The sequence below is a fragment of the Condylostylus longicornis genome, unplaced genomic scaffold (assembly GCF_029603195.1).
Source record: "Condylostylus longicornis isolate FDR11 unplaced genomic scaffold, ASM2960319v2 ptg000003l, whole genome shotgun sequence".
In the NCBI taxonomy this organism is placed as follows: Eukaryota; Metazoa; Arthropoda; class Insecta; order Diptera; family Dolichopodidae; genus Condylostylus; species Condylostylus longicornis.
In genome coordinates this window covers 3,306,213-3,320,000 of record NW_026577972.1, presented here as the reverse complement: position 1 = coordinate 3,320,000, position 13,788 = coordinate 3,306,213, and the positions used below count along the sequence as shown (strand labels likewise).

The 13,788-nt window shown below is 26.6% G+C and overlaps 1 protein-coding gene across 8 annotated transcripts in view; it reads right to left on the bottom strand.

Moving 5' to 3' along the window:
• The window catches only part of LOC129606095 (glutamate receptor ionotropic, kainate 2), an 85,927-nt gene extending 74,050 nt beyond the window's left edge, over positions 1 to 11,877 (bottom strand). For 2 of the 8 annotated variants that reach the window (XM_055516250.1, XM_055516244.1), the window contains exons 1-4: positions 11,251 to 11,877; positions 6,688 to 7,325; positions 3,747 to 4,160; positions 3,278 to 3,453 (exon numbers count right to left, since the gene is read on the bottom strand). In XM_055516250.1, coding sequence (XP_055372225.1) covers positions 3,278 to 3,453; positions 3,747 to 4,160; positions 6,688 to 7,207 — 1,110 coding nt within the window. In that variant the 5' untranslated portion in view covers positions 7,208 to 7,325; positions 11,251 to 11,877. Of the gene's footprint in view, positions 1 to 3,277; positions 3,454 to 3,746; positions 4,161 to 6,687; positions 7,343 to 9,676; positions 9,696 to 11,250 lie in introns of those variants that run through there. The other 6 variants (XM_055516203.1, XM_055516211.1, XM_055516227.1 and 3 more) reach the window with 6 other exon arrangements.
• Between the last annotated feature and the right edge of the window lie 1,911 nt (positions 11,878 to 13,788).

The following is a 13,788-nucleotide window of genomic DNA, read 5'->3' as shown; positions in this document are numbered from 1 at the left end:
CCCCCTCCATTTTAATCTTGAATTATTTAAGTCTTTATTTTCTTAGAATTATTTAACCCTTTATTTATGGACTTTTCTTACAGGGACACACCAAAGCAAAGTGGGGTATTAATCGCTATTAAAAACTCGTTATCAGCCATTATTATTGGCATTCAAGATTCCGGTGATCTTGAAATCATTGCAGTTAATATTGAGGTAACTTCCAAAATTTTTAATAAAGTATTTTCGTTTTTATAATCTTCTTTTGATTTACTTTTGTTCTTATTTTTATTGCGTTTAGGCATTGTTTTAGCACAGCACAGAAACAAAAGCGTGCTTCTCTGTTCACCAGTTACCATCAACGCCCACATTGTTTAGTCACCATATTCAATTTCAAAAAAAGTAGAATTAAACGTAGGGTTAATTCACGTCGCGTACCATGTAATTAAAAAAATACATTTCAGTACAAAATGCAATTCGAACCCTAGTTAATCGAGTATTATGTTAACCCGTCTTTATATTAATTTTTGCTTTATTTCAAAGACTGCATATATGAATTATCCTAAATATATGCAATCCTAGAAAGAGTTTTGTATATGAATGAAAATAATTTTAATAGTGTGATAGTACAAACACTGTATAAAAGCATAATTTTCACTTGTTGAAGGGAAAAGTGCTACAATACAAACCATTGGTTTGACCCAAATTTAATTATTTATTATATTAACATTTGTTAATATATCTTTAGAATATTTACATCATTATCGTTTGAATTTTCCTTATTTAAATTTATATCATTCGCTAAAAGACTAGAGCAATTACATTTAACTCAACATAATTATTAGTTTTAACATTACTATATGTATCAAGATTATTAGTTGTATTCATATACCTTTTATTTCTTATTACTGCTTTCTTATTAACGACCGTATTGTGTATACAATAGGTAGGTCATGTGATGGCGACAAATTTTGCATAACGAGTTTTCGGTGGGAATGCACTTCTCCATAGTAGGGGAGTGTAAGTAAACAATTTTTAGCAACCAGTCGGTCCGTCGGTCTGTGTATGCACGGGTGTATCTCAAGTTCGGCTGAACCGATTTTGATGAAATTTTACGTGTAAGTTTATTTCGGCTGTGGCACGGATTGATCAACTTTTGGGATATATGGCCCTATTTTACATTTTTTACTATTTTGTATAATATATTCAACTGATTTACTTGAAATTTCATATATAAGCTCGACCGTCCGCGAAAACTCCCAACTTTTAGAAGAAATCAGGCATCAGCAACTAGACGTTTACTACGGGCCGAATACACATTTTTTTGTATATAAAGAGAACCGATTTCATTGAAATTTGATATTTGAACTCCCCGTATTAAAACAATGAACATATAAATTTTTGGAAAGATCAGGGCTCGAAAACTGATTTGCGAGCCGATTTTGCATTTTTCACCATATCTACGGAACGAATTGATGGAATTTCTTGAAATTTGATATTTGAGTTCTGGTTGTTACCTTAGGTACTAACTGGCGAGCATTTCAGGGAATACGGGTAGCACAAAGCGAAACTCTACTAACAGCCAAATTTACATTTTTCCAGGTATGTTAACTATAACTTACTAATGCCTCGAAAATTGGAAAGAAATATTTAACAGACACTTTTATAATATTCCGTAGCACTTTCACTTAACAAGACAATATACAATGCGGTCGGTTATGTGCTGACCACATCAGATTTTTTATTTTTTGTTCATGTCATGATTTTGCATTTTTAATGATTATAAAATATCCATATTGCTATTCTTTCTATTATCTCTTTTGCCAATATTGAAAAAAAATTTCCTTTCAGCAACATAATTTTGTGTACAAATTTCTCCTTCAATATTTTGGGATTCATTTTTTTCAGTTTCTTTATTCTTGTTAACAAAATGACGATCAATTTTCTCAAATGTAGAAGAATAGATTTTCCGTTTAGATTTTGTATATTCGATACTCGATTTTCAGAATACTATTTTCATTTTTAAATTAGCTGCCATTTTGATGCAAAAATTTTGCAAGTTATTGTTCTAAATTATTAATTTTATTTTTTAATAAAGTATTTTCTTTTTTATAATCTTCTTTTGATTTACTTTTGTTCTTATTTTTATTGCGTTTAGGCATTGTTTTAGCACAGCACAGAAACAAAAGCGTGCTTCTCTGTTCACCAGTTACCATCAACGCCCACATTGTTTAGTCACCATATTCAATTTCAAAAAAAGTAGAATTAAACGTAGGGTTAATTCACGTCGCGTACCATGTAATTAAAAAAATACATTTCAGTACAAAATGCAATTCAATAAAAATTTAATTTCAATACGAATTGTTTGTTTTTACCACTTTTCCAAAAAAAAATTTTGAAAAAAAGTGTTCTGTCCGATTGTCCGTCCAAGGACATGTGTATAAATTTTCTGCACCCTTGAAGATAGACAGCTGCAATTTTATTTGTACATCAATCTTTACTAAAAACTTATTTCCGTACGAGAAAATTTTTACCGATCTCTCACGCTTTACAAGTTATACTCCTCCAAAACCTTAAAATTGCCATTTTTAAACTATTTATTGCAGTTAAACCATAAGCATTTTTCAAATTTTGCAACCGTAGAAAGGCAGTGGACTGCTTCTTCTATTACGGCATACTATAGGTTAACTTTAAGAAACAAAATGGTCGTTCAAATTTACCGTTATCTAAAATCCGTTTTTTCCAAATTTTGATGTCGTTTTTCTTTCATGACATTAAAAAATATAACAATTTTTTTTAGCTCTCGCAATTAACCCTTAAAATCGAGCATTATGTTAAGCCCACTTTAAATTAATTTTTATTTTATTTCAAAGACTGCATAAATCGTTCATTCTAAATATATGCAATCCTAGAAATAGTTTCGTATGTGAATGAAAATATTTTTAATAGTTTGGTAGGTATACATAGACTGTATTTAAAAACAGTATTTTCACTTGTAAAGGGAAGAGTGCTACAATGCAAGCATTGTTTTGACCCAACTTTATTTTTTTCAACTTTCAATAAGCAATAGTTTTATTTCAGTTTTAAATTTCTTTCCAATATTGTAATATTCTTATAATAACTCCCAAATTATAAATTTACGCAAAATGGGGAGATAGGAAAAGTCGTCAAAAAAAATAGCAAAGACAGGCTCTACTGGTAATCTATTAACTATTAAATCTATAACAATTCCAAAATAATAAATTCTTAATAAAATATAAGTACTACTATTATCATATCATTACAGATGGATACTCACAGCTCTAAAAAATGCATTTATATTTCCTGGATTTGTATCAATAATAAGTTTATAAATTTCTTTCTGTCTTATTTCACGTAAAACTTTACGATAAGTATCTGGTGTTGCTTGTCTAATATACATTTCGGTTCGAGATGCTGGTGTCGCTCTCATTAGCTCTTGTTGTTTAAATAATCCTATATTACATACAAATACATCAAAACTTATATAAATAATATGATAAATATATATATGTATAACATATATTTCAATAATTATACAATATGGAATTTTAATGTAACAAATACTCCACATATAATGAAAATTTCGGTTGTATTATGAGCAATCTTCTTCATGTGTGATTTTTTTTTGATAACGGAATAAATAAATAAAAAAAATAAAACTTTGTTTCATGAACAAAGTTTTTCTGTTTGTGTATTGTCATTATATAAAAATTCCATTTTATATTATAAAATATTTGTTTGTATACCAAAATCTTCCTCATATATAATAGCAACCTTTGTCCAATTTAAAAATATCATTAAATCACGATAGGCTATATTCATATAATGTTGGGACGGATATAAATTTATTGAAAATTCTTTTAAATTTGAATCTAAATCAATTCTAGCCTCAACATGAGGTATATCCAATGCTTCACATATTGATTGTATATGGGCACCTAAAAGAGGATCTGATGGACCAAATATTGCTTGTATACCAGACTCCATTTGACGGCAAACCTTTTTCGATGTACGAAATGAATCATCACGAGGAACATATTCAATATCATATACTAGCTGCGTTTTAGGTAAAATTTGCTTATCTTTATTTATTCTATAAACTGCATATTTAAAAGCTAATTCTGTACTGCTATCCTTTTGATCTTCTGTAAAAATAGCACCTAAAATATTATATAAAATACTTAAAATATTATATAACCCAAATTATATCTAGTTTTTGAGATAAGTGATAAATTATTTACAGCTCTATCATGAATTCTATTTGTAGCATCCAACAAATTACGAACATAACTACGATGTAGACTTTTGCATGATCACAAATTCCTTTCGTAGAAATTATGAATCACCTATAGCAGTATCATTTTTCGGAGGATTAAAGTCAGTATTTTATTTCAACAATCAAAAGTTTGTTTATATTTTTTGGCTGCTATTTCAGTAAACAACTTTCATATCAAAAGGATATTTTTCAAAATATTCATGCAAAAGAATATTTTTATACCCTGCACTTCGTGAAGGGTATATTAACTTTGGTATGGAGTTTGTAACTACTTGAAGCAGTCTTCTCCGGTATGGACATATATATATATATTCTTGGTCAGCGTCAAATTCTGCGTCGATTTAGACATGTCCGTCCAATTATAGTCCAATTATAGGTCAGATATATTTTTGAAGTTTTAGTCGAATTTCTTGACAGGTTCGGGTACGTGCCATACAACTCCAGAAGCTAATTTTAAATATTTGGAAAAATAATAAAGTCAGATTCATGAAACTTGGCAGTTGAGTGTCGAGTTATAGGTCATATATATTTCTGAAGTTTTGGTTGAATTGCTTGACAGGTTCGAGTAGCTCTCATACAAGCCTAAAAGCTTATTTTAAATATTTGGAAAAATAATAAAGTCAGATTCATATAACTTGGCAGTTGTGTGTCCAATTACAGATCAGATATATTTGCGAAATTTTAGTGGAATTACTTGACAGGCTCGGGTACTTGCCATACTCGTACAACTCCAAAAGCTAATTTTAAATATTTGGAAAAATAATAAAGTCAGATTCATGAAACTTGGCAGTCGTGTGTCCAATTATAGGTCAGACATATTTCTGAAGTTTTGGTGGAATTGCTTGACAGGTTCGAGTAGCTCCCATACAAGTCTAAAAACTCATTTTAAAAATTTAGAAAAATAATAAAGTCAGATTCATGAAACTTGGCAGTCGTGTGCCAATTATATGTCAGACATATCCGTGAAGTTTCTATAGAATGGTTTCGCAGATTCGAGTATACAACAACGAAAGGTGCAGGGTATAATTCAATCGGGTTATACCGACTGAAACGTTTTTACTTGTTTTTTAACTAAATTTTGCAGTTTGACTTTACATTTTTAAAACGTCTGAGTCGATTGAAAGTCAACTAAGGTAAGAAAACATAATTTCAATAAAATTTCTTTCAACATTTATAATATATATTGAATTATAAATTCAGAATAGCAAAAGTTTTTATAGAACTATCAAAAATATATTGCATACAATGTATAACATTATTATTTTGCGGTGTTGTTGCTCTTTAAATTGTTTGTTACAAGTGATTATTTCTTTCGTAAACTTTTGAGAATACTACGAGCACAGTTTATGATTACTTCATTACAAATATTCCAAACAGAATTTTAGTAATTCGTCATTGATAATATGATAATCGTAATTTTCCGAATTTTAGAGGCATCAACGAAATTCATGATAGGGCTGTAAAATTTAGAACGCAAGAGAAATAGAAAATTAAAATTATGAGTTAATTTTTATGTGGAAGTTTTCTCCTTTTACCAACCAATGGGGGAAATAATGTGATAGCACTAAATTCGACACTAGACGCGTGTCGAATTTTCGGTGCAAAAGTACTTCTCTATGGCAAGAAAGCGTAAAAACACCGCTTTTGGCAAGATGGTCGTCTATCGGTGTGTGTTAACGGTTAACACAAGTTTGACTGGACCGATTTTGATGAAAATTTATATATACATATGTTTACTCGAAATATGTCGCAGACTGATCAACTTTTCGGGTACGTCAGGACCTCGGAAACTAAAACTTTTTACGGGTCTATTTTATATTATTAGATCATTTGTAAGGAATTGCTTAACAGATTAACTTGAGATTTTATACAAAAGCTGCGTCTGAGAGCACGAAAAACCACATAACTTTTGAAAAGAATTAGGGATCAGCAACTGAACTTTTATAAAAAAATTAGTCAACCGATTTCCTGAAAATAAAATATTTAAATTCACGGTATTAAAACAAAATAAATGTTTTAGGTACATTAGAGATCGGAAACTAAAGTTCACTAGAGGTCGATTTAACATTTTTCATATCTAAGGAACTAAAGCACGGAATTTTTTGAAATATATTTATGTTCTAATTGTTACTGAAAGTAACTGACGAGCTTTTCAGAGAATTCGAATGACACAAAGTGAACCACTACTCTACTAAAGAGCCAAAATTTCATTTTACTATACTTCTTTATAAAAAGCTTTGTAGTGTCCGTGAAATTGAAAAGAACTGTTTTTTCATAATTGTACAACATTTTTGCCAAGTTGCCATGTTGATTTTTCTATTTCTCTCGAAATTCAAAATTTAACTCTTGCGTAAAATTTCTGCGAAAAAAAATAAAAAGACAATCAACAAACTTAATTAAATATTTATTACCTATTCTTATAATGGGAGGCAGTGATGTAACACCAACTATAAATGTCATAAGTGAAAATATTTCTAGTAAATAAATTTTATTATATCTAACAGTCTTTATTTTGTTATAATAAAATCTTGATGTAATTCCATTATTATAATAAACACCATTTTCATTATTATTTTTATTATTATTTATAGTTTTAGAATGATTATTACTCAGTTTTATACTGTCAACATCATAATTACAATCGTCATCATAATCGTTATTTTTGTTACTATTAATATTATTATTTTTATTATTAATATTGCTAAGATTATTATAATTATTTTCAGTATTAGAAAAATTACTATTATTTTCATTGTTATTAGTATTAAAAACTCTATTCCTATTATAATTATTACCAATTTTTCTATTATTAAAACTTTTACAAATATTTTTTATTTTATATTTTTTCTTAATTTTCTTATCACTTTCATTATTTTTTGTTTCTTCACTACTTGATTTAATTTTGTTAGTTACACATTTAAAGATCGTCATTTTTTTATTATTTTACTTTTTGATCGTAAAAAATTAGATTCTTTCTTGTAATTTTATTAACTTAATTTTTGAATATTGAAAAATATGGCTATAATTTTCTTCAAATATATTTTATAACCTGTAAAAAAAAATTCCCTTAAATAAAATAAAAAAATAAAAAAAAAACAATTCTACTAATGATAATATTTTATGTATAGGCAATATATTGATTATAGAAGTATATAAACAATTGAATGGATCCATACCTGGAATGGAATATGGATCCATTGTACATGCATCATGATTTTTTGTGTTTAAAAACTTCAATTGTTCTAGGCGTGCATTAAAATTATATACACAGTGATTTGTAATCAGTGACGTAACATAGACAATAATTTAAGAGATCAAAAATGAGTTATATTTTTTATCAAAACAGGGATTTTAATGAATTTTCACGAAATTTCTACCTGCTCAAGTTGTTTTCTTGTAACTTCTTTTTTGAAAAAGATAGAAACTTCAAATAGGCAGTTTTTATACAGAGTTATAAAGAAACACATAACTTGATTCAATTATTCGAACTTAAACAAAAATCAAAATTTTACGATTTTTTTTTAGTTTTCCCTAATCCGATAATTTCGTATGAAATAATTTGAAAGTTTGAAATTTTTTTTAAAAAAATTTTACCCAGCTGCATTAAATATTAACATTAAAAAGTACGTTATGGTACATGAAATATAGCAGAGAAACCACTTCCATTTAAGGCCCTAATAAAGTGTAACAATTAAAAAAAATTGTCATTTCTTTTTATTTTTATTGATAGTGCTAAAATTATTAATTATTATTAATTTTTGGTCAAAATGGCGACTCTAAAAAGCAGTTGATATATTTAAGTACCGTTATTTTGGTAAACGATTTTAAGATTTTTATTGAAATACATATATTTTAGAGAAAAATCCCTATTGCTGATTTTTTTATGAACTTTTCTCTACAAATAAACTTTTTCGGGAGTGCTGTCAGCAAATTAAGTACCCTGAGATAGCCGGACTATCCAACGGACCTGCTTTTGTTCTCTCATTCGCATTTTTTGCGAGCTAGCATCTTGATCAACAAGGTATAATTAATTTCGTCCATCTTATTTTGTTTCATTTGCAATCCCTGAACAGCTATAGCAACATGTTGGAATAAAGTAACACCATGAAAATTTTGCTAATAACGTGTGTAATAAATTTTAATAAAATTCTTAAAATTTTTTAGTGAATGACGTTTCTTAAAAATGTCAACTGCTTTTTTTAATAATTAAAAGTTATAGCACCAAAAACTAATAAAAATCAAAAATGTCGATAATTTTAAGGGTAGAAATTTTATTAAGCCCTTTAGGATATTGTACTATGAATAGTTTTTTTTCTCCTGTACAATAAAAGCATTTTTAGCATTAAATGCCTTTAGTTAATGATTAAGCAACTGAGCAAAATTCTATAAAAAATTTTAAAGTTTCAGAAAATTTCGTAAATTTTACTCATTTTTGATACTCTATTCATGTTATGGCACTGATCACTAAATCGCCCTTTATACGCAAACCAATGTATATTTATTTATTTGGGTTTGTGTAAAATTTTATAATTCGATTAGATTAGCAAATTATATATATGTATTGAATAGTTTACCTTCACAAATATATATATTATGTTTGTGAAAGTAAAAAATTTTTGCATAATTTCTCATTTACAAAAAAGCAATTAAGTCGTATTTAAATACCATATTGAACATAAGAGGAAACTTATTAAGACAAAGTAGATTTACTTTTATGGTCATTAATCTAATTTTTTACATATATCATAAAATAAATTTCAATATATGATATTTTATTGAAAAGAAATATAATAAAATTCCATTTTTTAAGTCAAAGATTCAATTATAAGATATCAATTTAATTAAGCTAATGCATTAGGATGAATAGTACACCCTCATATATTAACTTATTGTTCTGATAAAAAAAATAATTAATTCTATAAATTTTTGCATTTTTAAAGTTCGATGAAGGCTCATGATATCGGATAAATAGGTGACACGTAAAATTTGAAAAGTTATAATGTTGTTCAATAGTCAAATAGAATGCATATTTATTAAACATACAACTTAATCTGATAAACGGTACGTAATGTCATGAAAATTTTGGAAATCTATAAGTTATAAAGAAAGTTCTTTGCGAAATTTTAATGTTATTTTTTTCTCAAAATTTTATATTTAAATAATTATTATTTGAAACTGATATGTCTTACATTTAACTATATGCATCTATATATATATTTCCGTTATGTATGTCTATTAATTGAGAAAATAAATTGCGAAACACACAACTTTGAAGCTTCAACAGCTTCGAATCTGTTTTGAATATTTGTCGGGCAGAATTTCTTCAATCTGATTCAAATTATTATGTATGCATATAGGTATAATATTTTAAAATTATACGTTCTATTAAAAGTGATTTACATTATTGATGAGACTACATTAGAAGACGTAAACGTCTCAAAGAGATGCTCCTCTGCTGAATTCTTTTATTTTTCGATACATCACTTTCAAAGACCAATAAATTATATTTATTTTAATTACTCAAAAAATATCTATATTCGTACAGTTAGTTTTCAGAAAGTTTTTAAGTTTTCTATTTATCATATATTTTATTATTTAATAAATTTAGTTTTTGATGAAACCAGTTTCCTGGTTTCTCAATTACAATATTAAACCCAATTAATATTAAATTTTAACTGTTTTCGAATTGTTAATTATTCAAATGTATACATATTATGTATATATAAGTTAACATATTTTTAAAAGCTATTTTTTATAAATATTTTTAAATTGGTATATAGCATTGAAACTTTATTGCGCTATTACTATTTTCATATCTTTTAGAAAATATTGTAAAGTTTGCGTGCAAAACTTGCTTATACGAGAGCAATAGGATTCATTATGTTACACAATATAATTTTCTTATGTAGAGTTTAATTATAGAAAGTATTATATTATCAACTGACATAATACATCATTTCGAAATTTTTTCATTTCGAAACTTGGGACTTTGCATGAGCGATTTTTAAAAATTTTGCCAACAAAAAATTGTTAAGATTGGAAAGAACGATATGCTGCATAACCATGTTTAGTGATTTTTTCACTTGTTTTTACAAATTGGACCTTTCTAGGCTCCGGTACCAAAAAATAAAAATAGTTTCATATGAGCCGATTTCACTTATTTTTAATACTGATCTGCATACGTAAAAATATGCAACAGTGCCAAATTTATAGTCCATAGTTGTTTGCGTTCTCCACTTAAAGTTCTTCATTGGTCGTCTATAGAATTTGATACTGATATGAATATCTTATATGATTGCAAATGTTTTGTTCTTGGTTCTTCTTGGTTGTAATGTCGTATAAATCACAAATCTACACCGTGCAAAATATTTATAGGCGGTTATTTAAAGAAAAAGAAAACATGGTGTTACTTTATTTTAGACGCATATTTATTTATAACGTTAATATTTAGAATGAGAACATTATTATAATAATATAATCAAATAAATTATACATATGCATATGTACGTATAAATTTACCTATATTCTTTACAAAAAGGATTTTTCTTAAAATCCTTTTTGTAAAGAACAAAAAATCAAAAGGATTTTACAAATTTTTCAGAACTTTTAAAATTTTCTTTTTCGAGTTTTTAACTTGTTTTTGGTTTTGTTTTTTGACAAATTATTAATTAAATATTTGTAAGTAATTTTAACTTTTATGCACGAACATAAATCACCTCTTGAATTTTTTACATTATTTTAGTTTATTTAATTTTCAACCAAAGGGTCTCAGGTTTATACTCTAGTCAGTTGACTACAAAAATGGTATTCAGTATTATATAGTTTAATAAAGAAATTAGTACTAAAATTAATCTCCATATAAACTTTAACATTATATATTGAATCAAAAATGAATTATCAACAACTTTAAATATTAATGTGCAATATAAAGAAAGAAACTACGGCTGCCTGCCTAGTTAACTTATGAAACAAACCCATGCGTGGCTCCACAAAAATCAGATGGAAAGTCTTATGCTCCCAAGTCGAGGAATAAGGAGAAGAAAAAAAATTATTATTATTATATAGTAAAATTGTATAGATACATAAACTTTTATTTAATATATAGAGCAATTATTACTTTAAAGATACATGTTTTATAATATATTTCATATCTTTTGATTATTAAAGGAAATATATGTATACATGTATATATTTTTTATATCTAAAAAAATTATAAAACTGTTATACAATTGGTATTCGGAAATTATTTTATATTATAATTTTATTTATTTATTTTTTTGCTCTTTTTTTTTAAAGAATATTTTTGACTCACAAAATATTTTTTTACACACACTATACACTTTACAATAATTTGTAATCGCGTTTATAAGAGGGGGCGTTACAAATTTTTGAGGAAAGGGGAGGAAGAACAATGTATATGTATACACACAATATAATTTTTTAATATGTAATCAATTATTTTATACAAATGTATAATATATATTTACACATATGTATATATGCATATTAATTTTAAATATTTATCCTTCTTAATTTCGTATATAAAAATTTCTAAAATTTTTTAATATTAATTTTTTGTTTTTTTTTTTATATTATTATTTGAATACAAAAGTTTTCCACGAATATTTCAAAATTTCAAATAGAAAATAATAAAGTATTCTCTATTCGTTACACTAATTTAATGTTATATATCATTTTGTATTTTATGTAAATACGTATAAATGTATACATGAATCGCATTTATTATACAGGGTTACCATATATAACTGAAAAAGTTTTAAAAATCTTCAGGAAAAATGATGCATATATTTGATAGAGAATTATATTAACATAACTTAATAATATGAGTTTATAAAAGAGTATATAATATTTGGTTCAGAACCAGAACGGCATACAATCCATATTTCCCTTTTGATCAGTTGAAAGTTTCAAACTACGGTGGTAAAAATTTCGTGAAATTGTAGAACCTATGGTCTACAAATTTAATTCGGGAATTTTTTTGAAAATCGGCTCTCCGCGCTTCGTCCTAAAAAAGCTGTAAAAAAAGCTGTAAGAAAGTTAACAAAACTATAGCTATATCGCAACCATATTGAAAAGTATTGAAGAGTTTTGCGATGCTTTTGTTCGGAGAAATTTTTTGAAAATTAGTTCTCAAGAAGATTCTATAAGGATCGTTAATAAAAAGTTATATTTGGACAACATATTGTCGAAAAGATCCTGTTCAAGTTTATTTGAGAAGTTTCTTGAAAGCTGGTCTCGCTAGATTCCAGTTACCTCTCGTAAAAAGTTCTGAAAAATATTTGGCAAAATATCTTCGATTATTATTATGCAGGTAGTATATTAACATTTTTTTACTTCGCTAATTAAAAGTTCCAGTGAAATTGGAAAAAGGGTAACTTCTTCTAAACACTTTTCGAAAGAAAGCTTAAATTTTATACACAATAAGACCTTTTTAGAAGTTACTAAACCTAAGAGTTCTAAAAATACCCTTTGTTAACAGTTTATTATATTGAAACAGCAAACTATTTTAAATTAAGAAAATCATAAAGAAAAATAGTGACTTGCTTCTATACTATTGGGAAATAGCTAACCAAACATGATAATTTTGAAAAAATGACCCCTGATATCAAATTTACCTAAAACTCGATTTTTTTACATTTTTAATATCGTTTATCTCTTAGATATTATTTTGAAGAAGTATGAAATTTTAGAAATTTCTAGACTTTGATAATCAATTTACTTCTTTAGATGAGAACTTTTTTCGTCACATTCCAAATTATAGCCTCTCGAAGTAAGTAAAATTTCAGTTCTCAAACTTCAGAGAACTGAAATTTTACTTATTAAGCTTGTTATCGAAAATACAATAATCGATTTGATACTTACGAGTATGTACATGAGAGGTTATAAGCTGGAAACCTTTTTTTTACATAAACATTTCAATATATGCCTATACTAGAGTATAGGCATAATATACAATCATTCCGTATGGGCGCATGAGTCTTCATCTTCTTTCATTACTTGAAAGTCCCTCTTTCGCATATGCTACATTTGTAGTTTTGTAGTTATAAATTTCTGTCTTCTTTTTTGAATCTTGAAAAATTTTGAATCTTAAAATTTTTTGAGTTGAATGTTTGAATCTACTAACACAAAGAAATATTGTTCTGTTTGTTTTTTTTTTGTCATTTATTCATTCGAGTTTGAACGATGCAAATATAGCTAGAGTACAATAACAAACGGAAAAGCAACACAAAAATATTCTTTATATGTAATGAATTTTTGATTACAAGACTATGAACACAGATAGGTTTTATAAGCCCAATTTGCAATATTGTTTTTTAATGACAATACAAAGAATAATATAAAATAGAAATTGTTTTTTGAATACAATATTTGATCTAAAAAGAGGCATAAATTTCTGAAATACATGTACATTACACAAGTTAAATTTTTTACCTATCTAAACTAATTTAGATGAAAATTCAAAAATGGACAGACAAAAAAAAAGGAACCCT